This window comes from Cupressus sempervirens, chromosome 9 (genome assembly GCF_028749045.1).
Source record: "Cupressus sempervirens isolate cs-2001-9-10 chromosome 9, ASM2874904v1, whole genome shotgun sequence".
Classification (NCBI taxonomy): domain Eukaryota; kingdom Viridiplantae; phylum Streptophyta; class Pinopsida; order Cupressales; family Cupressaceae; genus Cupressus; species Cupressus sempervirens.
In genome coordinates this window covers 617,976,942-617,989,659 of record NC_143126.1, presented here as the reverse complement: position 1 = coordinate 617,989,659, position 12,718 = coordinate 617,976,942, and the positions used below count along the sequence as shown (strand labels likewise).

Here is a 12,718-nt window from a genome sequence, read left to right as displayed (position 1 = left end):
TATATGGTATCAGTGTAAAGGCATACAACTGAATCTAGATAACAGATAAAACCCTTATTTCTCCTATACTTATGCAATAACAAAGATATGTAGTAGCAAATTGCAACTCTATGAAATCCACAAGCTGAGTGAGGGTGACTCATTTCAGTTATTCAACATTTAAAGGGAAAAACATTTGATTAATTATGTTGAAAATCAGCACAACCCATGTATGCAAAAGAAAACACATGCAATTTCCTAGCTGATCAGTCCCTTATCTATTGGGCATAAGCTAAGTCAAAACATACACATGGATATCTAAGATATACACATATATTCGAGTATTTGATCTATCCATTTACCTTGTAAATAGACATCTATCTTCATAAAAACTCTCATACTTACTGTAATATCCTCCTGGTGAACCCTGTCAAGGTAAATAAGCATTTACTTGGCTCTTTGTTCCAATAGCAAACCTATCCAGACATACAACCTTAAGGGATTGCAAATGAGCTTAAGCTCTTTTTTTCTTAAACATAAAACATTGCAGACAATAGAGGAAGGAGACGAGAATTAGAATGAAACTAAGAAAATGAAGCTTTGTATTAATCTCCTTGAAACCAATACATCAAATGTATGCCAAAACTCAAAATATACACAAAAAACGATTGTATAAACTATTTTCTTCAAGGGAACTACAATACTGTTGTTCATAGCAGAGAAATATGCTGAGAAAATTGTATCACAGAATGGGAAAGCATTTCAACCAGACTGGAACCACAAAGTGGTCACACTGTAATGAAAGATATCCCAAAACCAAAACCCTTTCAAAGAGAACAGAGGAGAAATTTGTAGAGAAGGAGAGAAGTCTCCTGGGTATGAAATCTGATTTTTGACAAGTGTCATGCTGAAACTTCTTCTTCCTGATGCTATTGAAACTGAACTTCTTCATCTGCTGGCAATGAAATCTCATCAATCGCTATCATAAAATATCTAATATATATCTCTTTAAAATAATCAGCAAAATATCTTCTGGAGAAATATCAAATACACATCATAATATGTGCTGGAGCTTTAAAACTGATCTTGGTTTGTCACTTCTACTTTTGCCGTGAAATTCAATTATACTGTCGGCAAACACTTCATTGCTTCCAACTGCCTTTAAAACATTCAATTTTACCTTTACAGCTGCTTAGAGCACTTGATCACATCAAAATATGATCTAATCCTAATATTACTTCATCTGAGAACATCAAATCTACCTTTGCACCGAAGAGCCTCTAGAATCACAAATCTGCCTGTAGCTGCTTTTGATGAATACCTGTATGAAAGTGGACTGCAGAAATGGAAAATTCATCTCTTCCCAGTTCCGTCAGTATATTACACTGCACATTTTGGATAGAAATCATGCATCTACGGTCCATTTGAAATTCCAGCCTCGGGCCATGAACAGAGTATTAAATTTGAAAAATTTAAAATACTATATAGTTGAACTATATAATATCATTCAATTTATAATCCTTTTAACATCTGCATGTTGAATATCTCTGGACTTTTAATTTTTCTTCATTTTCCACTATCTCTCCAATCCACAAGTGCCACTTGTTGGATTCCTGTTTGTCATCACCATCCAATGTGGACCCCACATCTTCCTCTCAACATTTGAAATTTCATCACTCGATGCTACGAGCTTACGATTATATGACAATGCGTATCATCGTACCTTTAAATTTTAGCATTCTTGATCTTACGATTCTCAATGGGCCCGTTGTAGCATCTGATATCTTGTATTTGAGCCTTCCGATCCTATGCCAAACTCCCCTTTTTGTAGTATCGTAGACCTCCACCTTCAAACTCCCCGATCTCACGACATTCTCTTTCTTCTCTGATCACACAACAAGAGGCTCCATCGTAGCATGAGACACATCATACTAAGCCTCCCTGACCTTACGACAACTTCACCCCACCTTCAATTTCATAGCATCGTAAATGCTTGAGATTCTTTTCCCGATCTTACGAAAATGGGCTTACCATAATATCTTAACACTTCATCCTTACCTCCCCCATCACACAGCAAGGGCCCCATCATAGCATCTTACATTTGAAATTTGACCTCCCCAATCATACAAGATCCTCGTAAGATCGTAGCCCTCGTAACATCGTTGATCACTTTTCTTCTTCTCCTGACCTCATGATGACCCTTGAAAAGTTTCCATGTCATCACCTTTCCATTCTTTGAACTGCTTCCCGAGCGGGCCCCACATCTCTATGCAGCATTTGAAAACCATTAGAAAATTCCCCGACCACACAACAATATGATATTACAAACTTGAACTCATTGTAACATCGTAAATCCAGATTTCAACACCTCCGATCATACACATTTGTCGTAGGATCGTAGCCTTTCGTAAGATCGTTGACCCCTCTTATTCTCTTCGTGATCTCACGATGGTTGCAATGTCCTAAGTCATCATGCTTTGCCTGTCCACCATGTCACCATCCATTTCCTCTTCTGATCCTATGAAAACCCAACTTGGCGTAATATCTTAAGGCTTAAACCTTCCTCTCCCGATCTCACGGCAATGGGCCCGCCATAGGCCTCTAATTCTCCTCCCTCAATCTCAAGGCATTATCGTAACATCGTGGGTCGCTCTTCTTCTTCTCCCGACCTTACACAATTTGCCTAGAATTTGCCACATGGAACCTACTCCCTGATGTTTGAATGGTCAAAACAAAGCTGACATCATATTCCAAATGGCCACGACAGGCCCCTCCACATGAGCTCGTGCTTCAAAGAAAAATGTGTCCTTAAGACACTTCATTGACTGAACAACGTGGATTTTAAATATCTTACTGACCCGTTTTGCGCCCAATGTGAGATAAAGTTTTACAGGTTACCTTTCATGCGAAAAACTCCTTTGCAACAATTTGAAAAGCGCTTTTGAGATTTAGTAGATCTGGAGGCCAAAAACTTCATCTGTTACCAGCAATGTAAGTAAACAAAAAACCTGAATGTGCCCATGCATCGTATATACCAAGATTTGTTTTAGACTGTTCATCCATGCAATGAAGAAGCTGCAGCAATTGGTTTGATCTCTGGTTTGTGCTTGTCTTTTTGGAGCTCAAAACAAAACTTCACAGAATGACTCGGAATGTTAGTTTATCATTACAAAACACATGGATATGCTGAATGCAAGGTGTTAGAAACATAAAACACCTCTTAGGCCTTAAAACGATAGTTGGGTACACAAGCAAGAAGATGTGCATATAGGGCTCAAAGTGACTCAAAATTTGGAATGGTACACTAATGGGGAATACAAATTTGAGTCCCATCACAAAGAACTGCACATCAATAGTCACAATCATATCAAGTATCTAATGAGTAAAGAAAATAATATCCATATATAAAACATTTAACATTTTGTAAAAGTATGTTCAAACACATATTTCTATTGAATAACTTAGCATTAATTGTCATACCCATTCCATTAAAGAACCATCTTGGGCAACCTTCGGTTGAAAAAGATTTGGTAGTGCAACCTCCATTCTTTTAATTAAATCATCACTTGTGTTTCCTAACACCTGCAGAAACAAATAAATCATCATTCATGTTCAAAAATAGTCCCATAAACACTGTGGACATACCATATGCAGAATATGTGCAAAAATTCAAACTCAGATCACCCAATAGCAGAAAAATACCTTAGCTGCAGATATTGTGGCAATAAATATTTCTCTTATGATAGCCATGTCCATTGCAGTTGCATAGCTTACACTAGCCTCTTGACCATCTGGAGCAATGAACAGGTGTTCTGGAGAAGTTGCTGGATTGGTCACAAGGACACTATTGGGATACTCCACTAGCCAGTCCAGCAAAAATTCACCACAGCCCTTCAGCAATGGGTATGCCGTTTGCTCCAAAAAATTCTGCTGCCAAGGAAAAATGTGAGAAATCAAATTATTGCAACTGTTAAAAATCACTTACCTTAACCAATCTATGAAATAAACTTCCACAAAATTATGGACAAAAGAAGACTAAGGTCATCATTATAATGGAAGCAAATAATACCATAACATAAGTATCTTAAATCTCTAAATAGAACATTTGTTTTGTGTAACAGATTGAATTCACTCCGATATGCCATGAAAATGTGCATTCACTATCAAGGGAGATGCTTTCTTGAGAGGTCTAAAACTGGAATCAGCATATTTGCAGGCAAATGGTGATTATGCACATATATTAAGCACTGGATACACATTGATTGCGAAATTGATAAGCCTATATATAATAAACAGAACCTGCTTCTCCCCTTCATCTCAAGACAGATTCAAATTTAAGTACAGTTCCCTTCTTTGTGAGATGCTATCTGAATAATCTAAAATTAGATCCACATATGTAGATCCTCTTCTCTTTTGTTAATCTTTCCACTGCCCAGTACTTTCTATAACCTCCACAAAGCAATTCCATTCGATCTTTGATAGTATGTGCTCTGATACTAGAGACTTCAGATCAGTTCTATGACTGTAACAACCCTTCTGCAGGGCATACCCGAATTTCGCATAAAACAACAATTCCAACAGTACTCTTATATATGATTGCTTCTAGAAAAATTAATGAATTAATTACTAATTCTACAAATCTTGCTGCATTGGCAAGTTAATAAATCTCTTCTTTTTCAACTTCACACGCTGATAAATATTGAATTAATAAATGCATCATAACATGGGCACTAGGGGATGTCAAGATGTAGCGATGGGTGTCTAAGACAAAGGGATTCAATTTCTTGACAGTGGTGGGACGGTGATAGGTGTGGAAGCGGGGGTTGCTGTATGCTATATAGTATATATATAGAACTTAAAATGCTGGTTATCAAAACGATTTTCAGCTTAACAAATCAAATACTTGAACATGGAAGAACTGCAACATGAACCAAAACCATTGAACATTCAACATAGTAACATACTCAATAGTAAATACAGCATATTGAGTTGCCAATTACTAGTAGAAATTCAAATTATCAACAAATAGATCATTCTGATTTATGTTGGTTCACTTCATCAAAATTCAAAAATATCATAAAGATGATAACAATGAGTAGCATGATATGATTGATACAAAAACGTGTACAAAATTGTTGTGAAGTTTTCACAACATCGCCCCAAAATTTTTGGGGACCCCCTTTTTCGGGCAAGCCTTGGCAATTTTCACGGATTTTTTGGAATTTTTTCGGTTGCCTTAGCAAATGTTTTGGAGTGGTCTAGAGGTTTTCGATTTGAAAATTATACACCTAGGATGCCTTCGGGCCAGGAGGAATTTGATGTGATTTTCTTTTTCACCCGGTGCTAACTTGATTTTCCGTAATGTGTAATTTTATCCTTAGGCCAAACAAATTTCAAAAAAGCAACTTTTTTTTCGATGGCTAAAATGAATACTTGGTAGGATAAAATTGCAAATTTTTGGACTTAGACAGATTTTGAAAATTGGATATAATTGTATAAACTTGAACATTTTCAAAAACAAATTTATTAGATTTAATTGTTTTGGAAAATCTTAAATTTTTTGGTGAGAGAGGAAATTTTGTGATAGTGAAATTGAAATTGGAAAAATCGATTTTGAGCCCCAGGAAAAGGATTAATTTGGTAAGAAAATTGAAATTGCATCGCAAAATTGAAATTGGATTAAATTGCAAAATCGCATTAATTTGGTTAAAAAATTGCCTTGAGGATTTTTAAAAAATATTAAAAGAGATTGGTAAATTAAAATTGAAAATCGATTTTAGCTTGCTAAATCCAATTTTAATGATATTTTAACTACCAAAACATTATTAAAAAAAAATATTAACATCTCCTAGGCTTTCCTAATTTTATTTTGCAATTTTTGGTCACAACTATGGGCAAAATAAATTTTAGCATGGCATTTAAATTTAAATCATTAATGAAGCACTAATTTAATTTTGCTCTCCTACAAGGCTAGTCGGCCAGCTTGAGGGAGCAAGGAAATTGTGGTATAAGAGGGCTCCCCCCTCTCTCACCTCCTCATTCCAATCTCATCTCTTCTATGTTTGGCAATTTTTCTTGGAGAAGCAACTTTCAGACTTTGGCAATTTTCCTTGGAGCAGATATTTTCATTGTTTGGCATCTTTTCTTCTTCCATAAAGGGCTGTGATTTCTGCCCTAGGCGATTTGAGGCAGATCTAAACTTTTCCCTTGCTTGGCGATTTTGTGGAGTCTAATTTTCTTGCTAGAGGCTGCAATTTTCAGCCCTAGATTTGGGCGATTTTACTTGGTGAAGGAGATGCATTATCAAAGGTCTGATTTTTGGCAAATGTGGGCAGTTTCACAGAGATCAAAATTCTGATTTTTTTGCAAGGAGGCTTGGATTTTCTAAGATTTGATCTGAACTTGAAGAGGGCCCGATTATTGGTAAATGCAAAATTAAGGTAAATTTTATTCATTTTAGAGGTGAAGATTGTTAAAGGCGAATTTTATTCCTTGTTCTTGCTTGGTTTCGTTTCCCTTATATTCTTCTTGCATTCATCATCCACCACTTCATCATCCCATTAATAGGTTGAAGTTTGGAGAGATAAGTGTAGATTTCATGATAAGACACTTGGCGAGGCAGAAACAAGCTAGACCACCCTAAGTTGAAGTTGGGAGATATAAGTGTAGTCCATCCTAAGGTAACGAAGAGGCAGAAATAAGTGGTAGTCCCACCCTTAAGTTGAAAGTTGGAGATTGATAAGTGTAGAGATACGACTTGACGAGGCAGAAATAAGCTAGATTCCATCGATAGAAAGAAGGTTAGAGATTGATAAGTGTAGTCCATATCATTTAGAACGAAGGGGCAAAAACAAGTGTTTAGGATGGTAGATGTCAGTGCAAGCAAAAATCCAAAGGGAATAAATATCAAAAAAGACAAGGAAGACATGATGCCTAAGACCGCCTTCTTCTCAAAAGTGAGGCAAATAAATGACACCAATATCGGTACAGTGAGCATGATCCAGTTAGAGGACAGATTGAAGAAAAGGCAATCCCCCATGGCAAAAAAAATCTACAAAAGCAAAATTGTACACACAGCTATTTTACCTCATACTTTGCCTTGTCCGAAATTGGTAATGGAGTGTGCATCCCGGTTTGATATTGTTAGTAAGTCCATCATTTTTGATGAAGGGTATAGAGTGTTGGCCAACATCGGTGGACAAGTGGTCAAAGAAGCATTTAATATCCCCCAATACAAAAGCATGATAGTGGTAATGATGGATCAGGCAGCTAACTTATTTTAGGATAATCAGGAGGCTTACTTCATTCATCCAAAGTAGAATTGGCTACACGAAGGCAAAAAGGGAGTTACCAGATCATCAAGGCTCACCGTGTCAGATTTCAAATCAGAGTATGGTGATCTCATTGTGCTTCTCAGCCAAATCATGGGCTTAGCTCAAGGTATGCAATTTGAGAACTAGATGCATTATTTTATTGATCAAATTGAAAATGGAAAAAGAAGATTTGATTGGGCTAGGATTATAAGTGAGAATTTATAATTGCAACTTAGGACCGTACAAAATCAAAAGCAATTTTATATGGGGTCCTATCTTTTGTATCTGATTGCAAGACTATATGAAAATTCTGGACTTAAGGCCTTAGGAGTGACTGGCAATCGGCCGGGGCAATGTTTGGTGCATGAGTGCTATCCATAGATTCATTTGCACAACACCAAAGACTATAAGATGTTTTATGACGCCTTTTCCATGAAGACAGTAAAGATATTGCAAGGGACAATTGCTAAGAGGCTCTCAACGGAAGCAGAGATAAAAGTTAAGAAGTATGGAAGTTGGTTCATTCAATTTCTGCAATTCACATACATTAGAGTAGTAGGAAGTATAGTTTGTCCCAAGAGACTTCCAAGGTATCCACCCGACAAGGTAGTTTTGATGGAGTTGGCTAGGCAACTTGAGCATTATGACAAAATGATGAAACTCAGAGGTGAGACAGGGATTACCTTCTCATTTGGAATAGGCAATGATACTTGCCCCAATCCTGTCGCCTTTGCAGTTGCAGAGAAAGAGTTAGAATGGTATCATCTAGGATGGTATACAGAAGGACAAGGATTCGACTCTAATGGTCTTATCAAGGCCTCTCACGGAAATACATACAAACATATTCCTACTATGGAAGATTTTTGGGCCAACGCACAGGATGACTTTCATGTGAGAAAGCTAGCTTTCTCAAAATTGTTAGATGGATAGGTGTCTGATTCTAATTGGCTACCATTTTAGTGCCTTTTCATTGGTTGCCACTTTTTTTTTTCATAAGTCCATTGATGAGGTGGTGTCTTCTCATTGGCCGATGGAGGTGACAACCCTAATTAGGCTTTCTAGGATCCAATCTAGATCATTGATTTTGCCTCTTGATCTCTACCGTTGGTTGTAATTTTTCCCTCTATATAAGGCCATTCGCTCTCATTTGTAAAGGGTTAAAGAAAATTGTTTCTTAAGATAATACCAAAATCGCTCTCTTTATCATTGTTGTGACTTGCATGGTGATTAAGAACATTTGGTGTTATTGCATGGTTTCTACTTCCAATAGTTAAAGTTAGATTTCCTTTGAAGTTGTTAAAGTAGATTTCATTTCAAGAAGTTGTCAAGTAAGAGTAAGAGTAGATGGATAGTTGCATGGTGATATTAGTGGATGTTTGATAGGGATCTATAAACTAGGCCACTAGCATCCTAGAGGCTGGTTAAGAAGCCTTGAGTGGTAAACTAGTCTTTTTCCCTTGAATCATTGCATCTATGGAGGTAGAGACGTTAGTTATCTTTCATCAGATTTGATCCCCGTCCATTTGCTAATCTTTCCATTCATAAGAGTAGGAGTAGAGCAGTGAGTAGTTTAGTATTTGGAGCTTTGAGGAGAGAAGTTAGGAGAAGCATCAGTGGTAGACACACCCCCATCATCACCACCATCAATATCTTTTGGCACTCATACAAAACCATCATCATCACCATCACCATCATCCCAAAATCCAAGTCATCCTTGAATGAACAATGTAAGGCCACCTACGTGATTACCAGCAAATCATATCAATATATCTGAGTTAGTATCCATAGGTGTAAGGAACATTGGATTTTTTCTTATGTCTTCATGAGTATTAACTTTTCAAGAGAGGAATTGAGTGTTTGATATTCCATATCAAGTATTCAATTGCTATATGTTATGTAGTGGTACAAAACTGACATCAACAAAAATCATAGGCAAAATGTAGTGAAGGGAGGCCTCTATCATCCCCCAAGGCCAACTCATCGCCAGAACCACTGGACTCCTCGTGGTCAAGATTTGCCAAAGAAACACTAACCAGCCCTACATCTATAGTTCCCACAGTCTCGTCCTCATCAATTTGATGGCTCCTCTACTCTACATCCCATCGTGTTGTTCGACTCTCCTTGTACATGCGTCTTGCGGTCTACATCATCAAAGAAAGAAATGATGGAATTACTCTATTGTCAAAAGCCAAACAATTTTCAAATTACCTATGGTGTGCGTCCTTGACAATTGCTGAGCTAGTCGCCGAGCACTTGTACTGCCCATTTTTTGTATATCACAAAAGTGAGCTCTCCGTGCACTTATCAATTATCTTATTCCCTCGCTACACCTAGAACCCTCCTACAATAGAAATACTCCATCCAACTTTACCCAAAAGAGCTTTAACACACCATTGCGATTCAAACAACACTACAAAAACACCCACTCGGGTCTTTCTTGTTTCACACAACACAGATCCAAGTGATCCACTTGGAAATGACTACCCCAACCTACACACCCAAAGAGATTTTTTAAGCTACAATTTAATGAACCACCCTCCCATCAAAATACCAATTGCATCAATCTTCCCTAGTTCCTCTCTTTTTCTACGGAAGTTGCAAGATAGTTTTTGTCAATGGATAAGGATGTCATGCCCCTAACCACCCCCCTCCCCATACCATACACCATTCCTATTACTACTTTTAAGTTTCCTTTGGTCAGGTCATTGATAAATGCCATGACTTGAAGATATATCTTTAGTTTTATTATATTTATCTTTATTGTTTCTTTGACAGTACACACCAGCATAATGGGTCTAAACAAGGATGTGACAATCGCATTTGGAATCCTTCGCATATATAAACTCACTCTCCAAAATGTTGAGAGCCTTTTCAAGATGCCTCATATGCTCTTCCCAAGTTTTATTCAAGATCAAGGTGCCATCAAAGAATATCGACACAAATTTCCTTAATTGTGTTCTAATTTCTAAATACCTAATTCATGCAACCAACTCCTAGAGAGATGCACTAAGATTGATGCTCATGTTATATTACAATTGATTAACAAGATGATAATTTGAGGTTAATTTATCATAGGAAGACTAGTTCGATACTCTAACCACTTGCCCTAAATCACAACTCATTCAACAAAGAGATGGTTTACAAGATTAAACAACTATTACCATAAATTGAGCCATTGATTTTATCTCAATCAAAAGCAAGGAACTGATCATCAGAAATCATCATTTCAATATGACGCTTTTACAATTGTTTTCAACAATAATTTGAATATGCTTCAAATTGATAGAAATATATTAGTGTAATAGATATCCTTAATATTTTAGTGAAAATGTACCTTTTAGACCCTTTCAAAACACAAAAATCTAGTTGTACCATTTAGCAACATGGTATTATGGTTGCCGACTATTACTACTTCACAGTTTTGATATTGTATTTTCAAGTGTTGCATGTGTTATGTATGATAAATCTCAAGCGAGTATCTTTTCTTAGATTCAGAGTTGTTCCCTAGAATAAAGGCAGATAATATAAGATAAGATAATTTATTAATGTCCAACAAGCGACCACCAAAAGGGTCTAAGGGACTAAAAGAAACAACCAAGAGACAACCAACAATAGAAACAACAAACGGTGCTTGGGGAAAGGAGCACTAAGAACAAAAGGAAATAGAGAAACCACCAGAGGATGGGCAGTGGAGAAGAACAACAAACTAAGAGTTTCTCGCCACCGAAAAGTAGCCCAAAATAGAAGGGTAAACACCAAGGTAAGAGGGGGTCTTGGATCATCTTTGAGAACCACTAGGAGTGGAGGGTTGCCATCGCAATATGTGATCTCTACAAGGTCTCACTAACTTGGTATGAGCTAGAGTAGAGGGGCCCAACAAACGCTTGGTATCTCTGGCTGAGGTGACAAGCATGGAGGTGATGAGTTGATCTAAGCCACGTCACACAGGGAACTGAAGTTGTAAGGTCTGGTCATGAAGACATATAACCTGTTAAAAGTAGAGAACTAGACACCATTGGTGAATGTATTTGAAAAAGGAAGCTAAGGATTAGTAATCCTTGAAAAGGCAATGGAACCTCTCTCCAATCTCATAATAGATGGGTCAGCCAAATATGAAATGTGTCTTCGTTGCAAAGGTGGCAGATTTGATCCCCTCCATCAGTCTGGTGGTCAGTTCGTATGCGAAGCCGATCGGAGCTGACTCTCAAGGAGCCCAGTGGGATACATAGGGCATGAGTCCAACTTTGCTCAACATAGGTGTGCATGATGATCTCATCTCAATTGTCAATAAAGTGCTCAACATAAAGGGCCATCCTAGGTCGGAGGCTCTCGGGGGATCGAACAAGGATGAATGAATATATCTCACGTAAATGTTCATCCTGAAAAGCCCATTCAACTCCTATTGGGAAGGGAGGAGATAAGTGGGAGCATCCAAAGAATATAAGAAAATAGGGCAGAATCTTAAGCATGCCAACAACATGCCTAACAAGTTGGGTCAATCATCGAAATCGCCTCCAAGGAATGATAGGACAAGTAGGAGTATTTGTAGCGTCCCTCAGCAGAATTAGCAAACCCCCTAAGCGAGTGAAGAAACTATGCCAAGTTGAAGATGGTGTCGACTCTGAAAGGGTGAGCCTTGAACTCAACAAAATGATGTCGATAGGGGCAGTATAATGACTTTTGATAATGCGTTGAAGGAGGAGGTTTTCACCCACTCGATTGATGCCTAGTCTGATGCTAGAAGGGAGGGCCCCCAAACAACAAAGCCGTATAAAATAGTCGGCTTGATTAAAGAGTCCATAAGTGACATCATGGATGTAGTGTCCTAGATATGGTGTCGAAAGCACTACTACTCGAATAGAGCAAGGTAACCCAAGCCCTTGTCAACCCGAGGTTGCATGGTTGGTCTCATACTGAAACGAGGTCCCAAGAATCTAACACAACTAAGTGTAAGTAGATAAGATCTCAACCTTCTCACCTTGGAAAAAGAAGTGCAAATGGGAGGTCTTCAAACAATTGAAGACCATATCCTAGGTCTTGCCAAGGTTTATCGCTAATTGTCTCAAGTTATAGAATGAAGCCAAACCATCGAGTCATTGAAGGCCCTCAAAGGATGAGGCTAGGAGAACCACATTGTCTGCAAAGAGCAGAATGTAGAGCAAGAATTGGTAAACATTGAAGCCATCTCTAGGGATCAAAAACTCCTCAAGGAAAGTCTCGAGCTCATCAACGTAGATGCCAAACTAAGTGGGAGAAATAGGAAACCCTGTTTTACATCGATAGTGCTCTAATGGGCTCTGAGAAACCCTAGGGAGTCCTGAACCTACCCACCACACTCATAAAGCCTCATAATAGCAATCAAAAGAATCTACGAAATCCTGATATCTCTAAGCCCTTGAAATAAAGCCACACTTAGGATGGAATCA

General features: G+C 37.8%; 1 protein-coding gene across 1 annotated transcript in view; it reads right to left on the bottom strand.

The window, feature by feature from the left end:
- LOC149540223 (alpha-L-fucosidase 2-like) overlaps nucleotides 1–12,718 on the bottom strand; it is a 200,878-nt gene that overhangs the window by 46,764 nt on the left and 141,396 nt on the right. The window contains exons 6-7 of the mRNA XM_089801359.1: nucleotides 3,682–3,906; nucleotides 3,460–3,561 (exon numbers count right to left, since the gene is read on the bottom strand). Of these exons, the coding sequence (XP_089657485.1) occupies nucleotides 3,460–3,561; nucleotides 3,682–3,906 (327 nt within the window). The remainder of the gene's footprint in view (nucleotides 1–3,459; nucleotides 3,562–3,681; nucleotides 3,907–12,718) is intronic.